The sequence below is a fragment of the Mobula hypostoma genome, chromosome 28, assembly GCF_963921235.1.
Source record: "Mobula hypostoma chromosome 28, sMobHyp1.1, whole genome shotgun sequence".
In the NCBI taxonomy this organism is placed as follows: domain Eukaryota; kingdom Metazoa; phylum Chordata; class Chondrichthyes; order Myliobatiformes; family Myliobatidae; genus Mobula; species Mobula hypostoma.
The window spans coordinates 22,999,336-23,012,538 of record NC_086124.1 but is presented as its reverse complement, the minus strand read 5'-3'; the positions used below and the strand labels follow the sequence as shown (position 1 = coordinate 23,012,538).

The 13,203-nt window shown below is 53.8% G+C and overlaps 2 protein-coding genes and 1 pseudogene across 3 annotated transcripts in view; 2 read left to right on the top strand and 1 right to left on the bottom strand.

Moving 5' to 3' along the window:
• Nucleotides 1-2,216: 2,216 nt before the first annotated feature.
• LOC134339063 (tubulin alpha chain-like) lies at nt 2,217-11,916 on the bottom strand. Its single transcript, XM_063035344.1, has 5 exons — nt 11,899-11,916; nt 4,029-4,251; nt 3,786-3,934; nt 2,716-3,396; nt 2,217-2,513 (listed from the first exon to the last, which is right to left on the bottom strand). Exons 1-5 carry the CDS (start codon nt 11,914-11,916, stop codon nt 2,217-2,219), a joined length of 1,368 nt encoding a protein of 455 aa, XP_062891414.1.
• On the top strand, nt 5,398-8,124 carry LOC134338719 (tubulin alpha-8 chain-like; annotated as a pseudogene).
• The window catches only part of LOC134339062 (5-aminolevulinate synthase, erythroid-specific, mitochondrial-like), a 27,332-nt gene continuing 24,561 nt past the window's right edge, over nt 10,433-13,203 (top strand). Inside the window, exons 1-2 of one of the 2 annotated variants that reach the window (XM_063035343.1) lie at nt 10,480-10,555; nt 10,917-10,956. In XM_063035343.1, the coding sequence (XP_062891413.1) occupies nt 10,480-10,555; nt 10,917-10,956 (116 nt within the window). Of the gene's footprint in view, nt 10,556-10,916; nt 10,957-13,203 lie in introns of both variants that reach the window. The other variant, XM_063035342.1, reaches the window with a different exon arrangement.

The window sequence follows — 13,203 nt, the reverse complement described above, 5'->3', positions numbered from 1 at the left end:
CATACTGTGGAACGAGCTGCCAGCGCAAGTGGTGTATGCGAGCTCGATTTTAACATTTAAGAGGAGCCGGGTTAGTGATGGTAGGGGTGTGGAAGTTTATAGTCCTTGTACAGGTTGATGGGAGTAGGTAGAGTAGGCTAAAAGGTTTCGGCATGGACTGGATGGGCCGGATGGCCTGTTTCTGTGCTGTACTGTTCTATGGCCCTATGACTCTACGTGCCGACCCATACGCTGAGGTCATCTGCTTTTCCTACGATACTTCTTGTTCTGAAATATACCCAGCTCAGGACAGGTTCCACCATGCTCAACCTTTTGATTCCAAACTTTGTCTGAGGTCTGAACACCACCTTTCTCTACAACTTCTCCGCTAACTGTTCTTGCCCTCTGGTTCCCAACCCCCTGCAACTCTAATTTAAACCACTCCTCTCCACCCGCTTCCCCCCACCCACCCCCCACCTCCGCCCGTTCACCGCTAGGATATTAGTCCTGTTCCAGGTTAGGTGCCAACCGTCCCCTCCAGTTCCTGCCTTCACTGGAAGACAACCTAATGATCCAAAATTTTTATGCCCCCTCCCACACAAACTCTTTAGCCACGTATTAACCTGCATAATCTTCCCGGTGCCAGCTTCACTAGCACATGGCACGGGTAGCGATCCTGAGATGACAACCGTGGAGATCCTGCCCTTTAAATTGGCACCCAACTCCCGGAACTCACTTTGCAGAAGCTCCTGACTCAACCTACCTATGTCTGGCTGCTGACTCTCCCGGTTAAGCACGCCGACGGCTCGACCCGAGATGTTCCGTCCTTGGCACTGGAAGGCAATCTACGATCCAGGAATTTTATTCTCTTCCACGGTACCCCCTTTTTCTTCCCCTAAGTAACGGACGCCCTATTACCATCAACTCGCCTCTTCTCTCCCTTGCCTTCCGAGTCACAGAGCCAGACCCAGTGCCAGAGACCCGACCACCGTGACTTTCCTTTGCTGGGTCATCCAAAGTGGTATACCTGATGTTGAGCGGGGTTACACTGCACTGGCCGCTTAAAGCCTTTACCCTTCCTGGCAGTCACCCAGATTCCCATGTCCGGCACCATGGATGTAACTGCCTCCCCATATGTCCTATCTGGTCACCCCTTCAGTCTCCCGAATGGTCCGGATTTCATCTGCTCCAGCTCCAACTCCTTAGCGCGGAGTGTTAGAAGCTGCTGCTGGATGGACCTCTCGTAGACGTAATCGTCAGGAAAACTGGAGGTCTCCCTGCCTTCCAGCATACCGCAACAGAAGCATTCAACTATCGAGAAGGAAAAACAATTTCAAAAGCTGTCGTGGGGGGCGGGAGGTTAACATCTGCCCACAGCTTTCCGCTTTCTCTCAATCAAGCTTCTCATTGGAGCCTCGAAAAGCTAAAGGCTCTGGATCCCCACTCTAACTGTGTCCACTCCCACGATAGTAGCTCCGCTAGCCCCTGCCGTATTTTAATTTGTTTTTGCCGCTCAATCCTGAACGCTGATTGGCCGCTGGACAAAACTACCGCGAGTCCCTGCCCTTTCTACTCAATCGGCAAACCTGATCTCCGATTGGTCGCTGCTAAAAAAAAACGCAACGTCTCAGTGGCTCCATGATTTTATGCATTGCATTCCTGCCTCGTGATTGGCTGATTAGATATTTGCAATCACAAGTAAATGTACCTAATAAAGTGGCCACTGCGCATCTGACGCGACCTTGAGCCACTAATGGCCGCACCCAGCACATTCTCATGTTATTTGCCTTTACCCATTTCACCACCTGCGTGCTGAGGAACGCACTGAAACTTGGAGCAGCCACCGCAAGAGCCCGGTGGGGAAGGACCACGGTTTAGGGTCCTTCTCCCACGGGAGTGGGAGAGGTTGGGTGGCGGGGAGAACCCCTCTACAATGGTGTGTAAAGATGAAACAAGAGAGCCACGTGAGTGGCTGAAAGTGTGGAAATGTATAGAATATAGTGGAAACGTCTGTAAAGGATTGACAGTTATTGAATGGATTATTGTACATAATCTTATTTTTGAATAAAGTATACTTTGTTAATAAAAAAATCACCACCTTACCCGAGTTCTCCAAGCCCAACAAATAAAAAAACGGAACAAACATTACTTAAAACACTTTTATTAATTTAAGTATGATACTATATATAACAATATATTGAACATAATTAAACCTTCAATTTCTAAATTACTAAATCTTATTCTTCCTCTTCCCCTCTTCTGTCCAGCTCGGCGGAATCCACCGCCACCTCTTGATAATCTTTCTCCAGCGAGGCCATGTCCTCCCTCGCGTCTTGGAACTCTCCCTCCTCCAGCCCCTCGCCCACGTACCAGTGGACGAAGGCCCGCTTGGCGTACATCTTGTCGAACTTAAGGTTCAGCCGGGTCCAGGCCATGGAGATGGCGGTGGTGTTGCTCAGCATGCAGACGGCGCGCTGCACCTTGGCCAGGTCGCCGCCGGGCACCACGGTCGGGGGCTGGTAGTTGATGCCCACCTGTGGGAGATAAAGTTGCATCAATTATAACCTCATTCCAACCAACAAATTCCACTTCATAATATCCCACTGCTCAGTTGGTGCCTGCCTATTTGTGAAGGCAACACAACTAGCCGACTTTCCCTGGGACGGTTGAAAACTGCAAGGGCAGACAGAAGAAAATTGCGTGCGGGGAATGCATTCAGGCGCGGATGGGTCTTACCTTGAAGCCGGTCGGACACCAGTCCACGAACTGGATGGAGCGCTTGGTCTTGATAGTGGCGATGGCAGCGTTCACGTCCTTGGGCACCACGTCTCCGCGGTACAGCATGCAGCACGCCATGTACTTGCCCTGGCGGGGGTCGCACTTCACCATCTGGTTGGCCGGCTCGAAGCAGGCGTTGGTGATCTCGGACACGGACAGCTGCTCGTGGTAAGCCTTCTCGGCCGAGATGAGGGGCGCGTAGGTGGCCAGCGGGAAGTGGATGCGGGGGTAGGGCACCAGGTTGGTCTGGAACTCGGTCAGGTCCACGTTGAGGGCGCCGTCGAAGCGCAGCGACGCCGTGATGGACGACACCAACTGCGCAATGAGACGGTTGAGGTTGGTGTAAGTGGGGCGCTCGATGTCCAGGTTCCGCCGACACACGTCATAGATGGCCTCGTTGTCCACCATGAAGGCGCAGTCCGAGTGCTCAAGGGTGCAGTGGGTGACCAGCACCGAGTTGTAAGGCTCGACCACGGCGGTGGAGATCTGGGGCGCCGGGTAGACGGCGAACTCGAGCTTGGATTTCTTGCCATAATCGACGGAGAGTCTCTCCATGAGGAGGGAGGTGAAGCCCGAGCCGGTGCCGCCCCCGAAGCTGTGGAAAATGAGGAACCCCTGCAGCCCCGTGCACTGGTCCGCCTGCGGGCAGAGAATATACAGCTGGTTGAGCGGGGTGGGGACGAGAGGAACGTAATGGGCGTGGAATTGCCGTGTGGGCGAACATAAAGTGAAATATCCGATAATTGCAGAATGGAAAAGGCGAAACGGGTTAAAGAGCGGCCGAGTTTTGAGAGTGTCTTCAAAGGAAAGGAGAAAGGTAAAATAGGTGAACATGCCGCCCGTTCCCGGTCCGGAGGGAGATTGCGCCATGAGTTTCTCTGCAAGCGGGAGCTGCGACATTCCGAATCCAGGACCAGCCGGTGAGTTGGCATTGCGAAGCAGAACTCAGAGACGAATACGGTATGGGATACAGTGGAGAGGTGAGCATGGGGCGCCCGAAGGTGATTGGTAGTCGCTAGGTAACGTACCAGCTTCCGGATGCGGTCCAGGACCAGGTCCACAATCTCCTTGCCGATGGAACAGTGGCCCCGCGCGTAGTTATTGGCCGCGTCCTCCTTGCCCGTGATGAGCTGCTCGGGGTGGAAGAGCTGCCGGTAGGTGCCGGTCCGGACCTCATCTGTGTGGGGAGAGAGGAAGCAGAGAACGGGCGAATTGAACACAGACTCTGTTAAATCAGCGCGAGATCAATCTTCAATGCCCGCTGGCCTTACCCACTACGGTGGGCTCCAGGTCGATGAAGACGGCCCGCGGGACGTGCTTGCCCGCCCCCGTCTCGCTGAAGAAGGTGTTGAAGGAGTCGTCGCCCCCTCCGATGGTCTTGTCACTCGGCATCTGTCCATCCGGCTGGATGCCGTGCTCCAGACAGTACAGCTCCCAGCAAGCGTTACCGATCTGGCACCCGGCCTGGCCGATGTGGACTGAGATGCACTCACGCTGCAGGGAGGGCAACATACGGTTGGGTATTAAGGCACAAGGGAATTGTTTTCCAGAAGTGCGCTCCCGATCTGTTTGCTCCGATATTTCTATAATAATTCCAGCATATCTCCAGATGCCATTGTCCTGAGCGCCCTCGCCCCATTCGCGCACTAAACTCTATCCAATCCGGATTAACTCCATGGAGCGTCCCAAGCTGTAACGATGAAGGTCAGTCCCACCCACCTCTGCAATTCATACACATTCTGCTTTCCCTTCGCCACTAGTGCAGCCGTTTCCGTGGGAATCACGGACCTGCTTTTCCTGTGCATTCTCTCGGTGCGCTCTCCTCCTCCCATCGCCGGGTCATTTCGGACCTCCTAGAGTTTGCACTTCCATTTCCCCCGGGTTCACTCCGCCTCCTCGTTCCCGCATACATTCACTGCCCGGGTCCCCGCTCCCGCTCCCGGTGCACCGCACTCGCGCGCCCCCGACATTTCCCACGCGCGCGCTCACCATTTTGCTTTCCTCGAGCAGTTCTCGCAGTGGCGGCGCGCGGCGTCAATCGGTCCCTTTATAGTCCCCGGGAATAGAACGTTGGCGTTCGCCCGACCTCCGATTGGCCAGCGAGGACAAAGGGGCCCCGGTCTCCACGGGAAGCGTAACACACAAAATTCGATGGTGCCCGTTGCTGATTGGTCCGTCGTGGAAAGCGCAGATCAATTAACAGCGGACGGCTCTCCAGCCCCTCCCCCACCTCAGTGCACCAGGAAGAAATAGCTCCAAATTAAACCAAGCGTCAGCAAACTGTTGCCAATTAAATCCAACTCCCGTTAAAATAAACCAGCCAATGTGTTTGCCCAACATCTACACTTCTTTATTAATCCACATCGATTCGAGCAGATCAAATATCATCTAGTAGCTTCAGATTGATTATTTAGTCTCAGAACCCTTTAGTCGCACAATCCTTTACTCCCAAAAGCCGTCAGCTGTAGTCAGATGTTTCCCCTCCTTTAATGAACTCAGAGTTCAGTCTCGGGCTCATCCTCAGTGCCGGGCGTGGGAGCGGGGACCGAGCAGTGCGGGGACGAGAAGGCGGGGTGATCTCCGGGGAATGGAAATGTACTGCGTGTCTCCAAGCTCCAGGAGATCCAAAACGACCCCGCGATGGGAGGGCAGGGCGCACTGAGAGACCGCGCAGGGAAAACAAAACGGGTGTCTGATTCCCTGGGTAACGGCGGCACCGGTGGCGAATGGAAAGAGTCAATGCTGCTGATCACTTGCTAAGGAGCATATCTATCCATCCCTTTGCAGCCCTTTCAAACATTGCTTCGTACTCCATCGCCATTTATCCAGCTTTAATTCTAATAGTTATGGATATTCCTTCTTCAAATTCGGCTGGTGCCGTCACGCAATTACCTCGAGCATAATTATCTTCATTGCCAGTTATGCAGCCGGGATTCCGGTCCTTATCCTTGCAAAGCATTTCCTTCCAGAGTCGTCCTAACCATGTTCCTGTGCAGATTCATTTGAAGCGTTGTAATGGTACCCGCCTGCTCTGGCACTCGTTCCACATCTCCACCACCCTCTGTCTGGAAAGATTTGCCCCTCAAACCACTTTACCTTTTCACCTGAAACCTACACCCTGAGGTTCTACAACGCCCCCCCCCCGGGTGAAAAGGGCCGTCCAGTTTATATATGCATTCTCGTGGCATTTTAAACCTCTGCCCGACCACCCGGCCAGTCTCCAATTATTATTGCAGGAACAGCGCCCATCTCGTTAAATCATCAGACCATTCAACCTTAAACAATCGATGAGATCCCTAATAATCGCTATAGTCCAGTTGCGATTTTTTTCCCCATTTGTATTTATTCTGGGGACGGGCAGAGTGTTTAAAAGTGAGGTTACTGACCCTATACAGATTACGGAGGAGGAGATGCAAGTGGGGCATGCGAGCTCCACTTCAGTGTTTGAGAAGTTTGGATAGGTGCACGAATGTAATAGTAGGTCCCTCAACGCTGTCTCCCTCCCCCGCCCCCGTAACGCATTAAGCGGATTGTAAATATCGCCTATAATCCTCCCGTTCTGTGATCTTTCCCCCCACACAGATGAGGTCCGGACCGGCACCTACCGGCAGCTCTTCCACCCCGAGCAGCTCATCACGGGCAAGGAGGACGCGGCCAATAACTACGCGCGGGGCCACTGTTCCATCGGCAAGGAGATCGTGGACCTGGTCCTGGATCGCATCCGGAAGCTGGTAGGTTGTGGGCAGGTGCCCGTCAGCGAATTGTAAACGTTTCCCGTTGGCCAGTGATGAACCCAATCCACACCTGTCCCACTATCCTCTCCCATTCCGAACGGAGAACGGCACAGTACCTCACGCTCACACCTCTTTCCCCGCAGGCGGACCAGTGCACGGGGCTGCAGGGGTTCCTCATCTTCCACAGCTTCGGGGGCAGCACCGGCTCGGGATTCACCTCCCTCCTCATGGAGAGACTCTCCGTCGATTACGGCAAGAAATCCAAGCTGGAATTCTCCGTCTACCCGGCGCCCCAGATCTCCACCGCCGTGGTCGAGCCTTACAACTCGGTGCTGGTCACCCACTGCACCCTCGAGCACTCGGACTGCTCCTTCATGTTGGACAACGAGGCCATCTACGACATCTGCCGGCGGAACCTGGACATTGAGCGACCCACCTACACCAACCTCAACCGCCTGCTGGGTCAGGTGGTGTCGTCTGTCACCGCTTCGCTGCGCTTCGACCGCGCCCTCAACGTGGACCTTCTGGAGTTCCAGATCAACCTGGTGCCCTACCCCCGCATCCACTTCCCGCTGGCCACCTACGCGCCCCTCATCTCGGCCGAGAAGACTTACCACGAGCAGCTGTCCGTGTCCGAGATCACCAACGCCTGCTTCGAGGCGGCCAACCAGATGGTGAAGTGCGACCCCCGCCAGGGCAAGTACATGGCGTGCTGCATGCTGTACCGCGGAGACGTGGTGCCCAAGGACGTGAACGCTGCCATCGCCACCATCAAGACCAAGCGCTCCATCCAGTTCGTGGACTGGTGTCCGACCGGTTTCAAGGTGACTGGAGGCTCTGAGACCAACCCACGGGGCTTGGCGGAGAATCGGTGAAGTTCTCTAGAATCGTCGTATCCTGTGCCACGGGGTGCTTCGTTCTGTCCACATGTTGTATCCCAAGGGCTCCTCACCTTTTTTTATACCATGAAGCCTTACCATTAAAGTCTTGGAATTCAAGTAGGGAACCCAAATCTATCCACATTTCCCAACATCCAAGTCCGCAACTATTTTTGGAGGTGTATACGCTTCGGCCATAAAGTGCAGGATAGTTCTCCTCGCAAACAAGCCCCCCCCCCCTCCCGCCGCCATTTAAAACACCTTTGCCAAGCACCTATAACCTACACCCTCTTTCACCCTGGGACCACCCCAGAGTAACCCTATACCGGCCTGTTATGTTTCACCGTTTACGCCCAGTTTGGAAATGGAAATCGATCTGTGCCTCTGGCGCCGTGAGGCAGCGGCTCTACCCGCTGCGCCTCTGTGCGCCTGAAAAGAATGCTTCTCCTTTCCTCCTTCCCACAGGTGGGCATCAACTACCAGCCCCCGACTGTGGTGCCCGGCGGTGACCTGGCCAAGGTGCAGCGCGCCGTCTGCATGCTGAGCAACACCACCGCCGCAGCCATGGACTGGACCCGCATGAACATCGAGTTCGACAAGTTGTACGCTAAGCGGGCCTTCGTCCACTGGTATGTGGGCGAGAGGCTGGAGGGAGGGAGAGACGCGAGGGAGGACAGGCCTCGTTAGAGAAGGACTACAACCAGGTTGGCATCGATTCAGCAGATCTGGACAAGAGGGCCGAGGAGGAGGATTAATTTTATTTTATGTCTGAAATAAACTCTGTTTTGACTGTAGCTGAGTATTGTATTCTTAAAGCCACAACAGCTTGATGGCTGTTTGAAATACTTGCGCGGGCGGGTGTGGGGTAGATTATTTTATTGGCGTCACGGTAGCCTAACGCTATTACAGCGCCAGCGGCCAGGGTTCAATTTCCGCCGCTGTCTCTAAGGAGTTTGTGTGTTCACTCCGTGACTACGTGGGGTTTCTCTGGGAGCTCCGGTTTCCTCCCATATTTCAAAAACGCTATGTTAGTAGGTTTTTCGGCCCTTTGACCTGTTTGGCATAAGCCCTGACTCCAGCCGACATAGCTCTCTGGGTCGTCGTGGTACGCAAGCTTTCAATCCACGACAACGTTGCGGTCCTCATGGCGGGGAGAGGGAACGGGCTGAGTCCACTACTCTTCTCTACAGCTTCTTTCGTTTCTGCGCATTCGAATTGCAGAACCAGACCACGATACAGCCTTTCAGGATACTTTCAAGAGTACAGCTGTAGAAGTGTTAGTGTTAGGTAACCAGCCCTAACAAGGCAAAGATGTTGGTACGCCTTCCTTAGGATTGCACCTGTGTGCTGGGCCGAGGGCAGGACAGATTATTGCAGGGACAGGGACGGTGACTGGAAACAGGAACCTGGGCATTAACTGTGCTGTTTTCCCAGTTTCAATGATCCTGTGATACTTGACAAACCAGGATTATTTTAATGGAATTAAAATGATCGTAGCCCAGCACGGGATCAGGTCTAGGACTCCAGCTATTTGTGAAGGGCCCGTACTGTCTTGTGTTCTAACATCACTGTATCCCCTACGCCGCCTGTATGACGAATGCAGGTTTCATCGTTGCTTATCCCAGAAACGGGGCCTTCCACTGTTCAAATCTTCTCCCATCATCTAGTACCCGCTGGTACACTAATCCTACCAAGATCCACTTCATACCCACCCACCCCCCCCCCCACACACACACACACACAGAATCCCATCACCCCAACACTCGTTGGAACATGGGAGGAAATCAGCGAACCCGGGGGAAACCCTTGGGATCACTGCGAGAAGATGTATTATGCACATCGACAGCCCTGGCGCCCACCCTGAGATGTGTTGGTTCCCTGCTCAAGTGTAAAGGAAGCGAGGTGCTTCTGAGATTCTACTTAAATTCGCGCGCAGTCACATTGGTTTCCCCAATTCAGGGGTTCCCAAACTTCCTTAATGCCGTGGACACCTACTATTAACCGAGGGGTCGGTGGACCTTAGGTCGGGAACCTCTGCCCTTCCTGACGATGCGTGTTAACTTGCAACAATATATGTTTATTGTCACGTGCCAAAACAAATCAAAATCAAAATCAAATTTAATTGTCATTCAAACCATACACGTGTAAACAGCTAAACGAAATATCGGTCCTCCGCCGCCAAGGTGCAAAACAGAGTCACACACAGCACACCGCACATAAAGTTACGATAGGTCATACAGTCACAAAATAATATTAGCGCAAGTCCTTGAGTCTGAAGGTTCAAGGTACATGTGGCGTTGTCCTGTTGTCGCGTGTGTGTGCGAGAACAAGCGCTCAGGAAATTCACATTGCCCGCTGGGTCAAACACAGATGGTGCAATGCAGCTGCGCTTCCAGGGTGCGAGCGCTGGAGGGCAGCACCCGCAGGGGCCAGCGCGCAACCCAGCAGGGATTCCTGCGCGCCTCTGGTCTCTCCCACACCGCCTCAGGGTGGCTCACAAGCACGGTGAGGTGCAGGAACAATCAAAATGCTATTTGCAGCCGCATCACAGTGAAGCAGAGGTGCCGTCGCCGATTAAGGGGACTTTGACAAGCTCGCAGATGTTTCTCAATCACGCGAAGCAGCCCGGCCCTATCACCCACACTGTTCTAAAGTCTAAACAGAGAAATGCCGTTTTTATATAAAATTGACCAGCAGTTACGGGCATTGACCATTTGGTACACACACACACACACACACACACAGGCGACCACAACGGCGAAGGTGGGCATCGAACCCGGGTCTCCACCACTGGAAAGCAGAGGCTGTACTCGCTGCCTCTACAACACACCGAGCAGCCTTCTTAACCAACTGCAAGTCCCTCCCTCTGCCCTGGAACGAATTCACCTCGCTAATCTTAAACACCGAGAACACCCCCTCCCCCACCTTCTCCTCAGCAGCCTTATCCTCTCTCGACCAGGGCACCGCTCGCCTCTATCCGCTGTCCCCACCTCTTTATCTCAGCCGTTCCAGCCTCTGCGGGGAACCAATCCCTGCTCGAGGGAAAAGGGCACCCCACCCCCATCGAAAACAACTAGTCATCGTTGAAAAACCCACCGTCCCAATGTTGAATGTTCGTCCTCAGTGTAGGACAACAAGAGACTGACAAGAAGAGATCGCGAAACGAATCTTTGATTCCTCCTCCAGGTATGCTTCAACGGCACGGAGCGGCGGTGAGGCCGCACTTGGGGATTTTTGAGTAGAGTTCTGGTCGCCCAGATCTAGCAAGGGCGTCCCCGGAACTGGAAGGGGCTCAGGAACAGATGTTACCAGGATGGGAGTGGGGGCTTAAGTTATAAAGAGAGGCTAAACAGGGCTGGGATTTTTTCGCTGGAGGGATGACCTTATAGAGGTTTATTAAAACGGTAAGGGGCTTCGATAAGGTCATGGTCTACCCCCTCCACCCCCCAGGGGTTCTTTCGGTCGTTATGTGCCGTGTCATTTGACGTAGGCGACCGTGGTCTTTCCATGACCGTGGTGGCTGTTGACAATTCATTTTTCTACAAAGTGGTTTGCCATTGGCTTCTCCTGGGCAGTGTCTTTACAAAGCGGGTGACCCCAGCCATTATCAATAATCTTCAGAGGTTGTCTGCCCGGCTTCAGTTGTCGAATAATCAGGACTTGTGATGTGCACCGGCTGCTCATACGACCATCGACCACCTGCTCCCACGGCCTCAGGTGACCCTGAATGGTGTGTGCGGGGAGCGGGGATTTGCTAAGCAGGCGCTACACCTCGCCCAAGGGTGACCTGCAGGCTAGCGGAGGGAAGCAGCGCCTTGCACCTCCTTTGATAGAGGCGTATCTACAGCCCGCCAGCCACCCCACCCCCAAGTTCGGGGAGTCTACAACAGGTTCAAAGTGAACCCGACCCGAGAGGCAGCTTCTTCACCAAGAGGGTGCCGGGTGTGTGGAACGAGCTGCCAGAGCAGGCGGCTGAGGCGGGTGCGTTAACAATACTTTAAGCATCTTGAACAAGTGGGTGGATAGGAAAGGTTCAGAGGGATGTGAGGGGGGCAAATGCGAGCGAGTAGGATTAGGTCGTGTAGTCAGCGTGTCCTCACGCAGTCCACTCCCGGTGCGTGTGCACCAGAATAACTGTGCGTACTGGGACCATTTCTCGTCCTGTACGACACACCAGAATTAGCCCAGTCAGTGGCAGGCAAAAACAAATCCCCTCAGATATACAGAATAGCAGTTCCCTTAAGAACGCATAGTCATAGAATCAAAAACATCGGAACAGACCCTTCGCGCCCATTCGTCCACGTCGACCAAGGAGATGGTCCCAAGATAGTCCTATTTGGGACTACTGATACAAGTGGCCAAACGACCGCCGAAGGTCCTATTCCCATGCCGTGTGACTCTACCACTCCGTGTAGGAGACTACGTCATTTGCGGTGAACGGTTCGATTGGTCAGTCGAGTCGTTATTAACGCGTTAGAGCTCTTTTAACCCTTTGGAAGGCCCTGACAGGCAATTATCCAGACAGGCACAGAGTGACTCCCGGTCATGGTGGGGGTTTTGCCTTGCCACAGGATAAGGGCTATGAAGGGGGCGTACTTTAGGGCTGCAGGCTGCTCAGGGCTTCACCCACGCACACCCCAACCCCGTTGCGCTGAGGCTGCCGACTCAGAGGGCAGGGGAGAGGAGTGTCTGAGCTGGCTGTTAGCGAAGCGAGGCAGTCCGGAGCCCGGAATGCAGCTACCTGTACGGTGGCGTTTCACTGGCCCCTGCAGGATACCGCTGATATTCCGAATCAGAACCAGACTTACTGACGTACGTTGTGAACTATAAATCACAAAAATAAACAGATCGATAGCGAAAGAAGCGTCGTGAGGTAGTGTTCATGGGCTCATAGAACGTTCAGAGGAAGAAACTGTTCCTGAGTCGTTGAGTGCGGGTCTTCCCCGACGGCAGTAGCGTGTAGACAGCATGCCCTGAATGGGGAGGGTCCTTAGTGACGGACGCTGCACTCTTGGGGCATCGCTTTTTGAAGATGTCCCCGACGGTGGGGGAGGGGTTGTGGCCCGAGATAAGTCTACAACCCTGTGAGGTCTCATGCGAAGCTGTGAATTAGACCCTCCATGCCCGGCCGTGAGGCAAGCAGTCTCAGTCCTCTCCGTAGAAAACTTCCAGCTTCTACCAGCAGGGAAAAGAGTCACCTCTTGCGGTCCCGGGTGGGTCACAGACCCACTGCTCTGCTAGTTCCCAAGCAGTTCACACCCCCGGTGCCTGTACTCTGCAATTACTGCGGTACGTGTTGGGGTCATTTCTCGTCCTGTGCGGCCAGAATTAGTCCCGTCAGGGGTAGACAGAAAAAAAAGTAAAAAGTACTCCCTCTCAGATATATATAGGCATCCGTTAGTCTCATGAGACCATGAATTTGCGCCTTGGAAGGTTTCCAGGGCACAGACCTGGGCAAGGTTGTATGGAAGACCAGCAGTTGCCCTTGCTGCAAGTCACCCCTCTCCACGCCACCGATGTTGTCCAAGGGAAGGGCATTAGGACCCATACAGCTTGGCACCGGTGTCATCGCAGAGCAATGTGTGGTTAAGTGCCTTCCTCAAGGACGCAACACGCTGCCTCAGCCAAGGCTCGAACTAGCGACCTTCGAATCATTAGACGAACGCCTTAACCACTTGGCCAACATCAGATATGTAAAACAGTATACAACGTACAGAGCTAACGTATAGAGTTATAGAGTCAAACAGCACAGAAACAGGACCTTCGGCCCAACACGCTAATGCCGACCAGGGAGCTGATCCCACTTGCCTGTGTTTTGGCCTACCGAGATATGT

Excerpts from the sequence above, each read along its gene's own strand:
- LOC134339063 (XM_063035344.1), bottom strand. Across the intron at positions 3,935-4,028 it reads CCTGGAGCCCACCGTAGTGG|ATGAGGTCCGGACCGGCACC; the intron begins GTAAGGCCAGCG and ends CTCCCCACACAG. Across the intron at positions 2,514-2,715 it reads GGTGTCCGACCGGCTTCAAG|GTGGGCATCAACTACCAGCC; the intron begins GTAAGACCCATC and ends TATCTCCCACAG.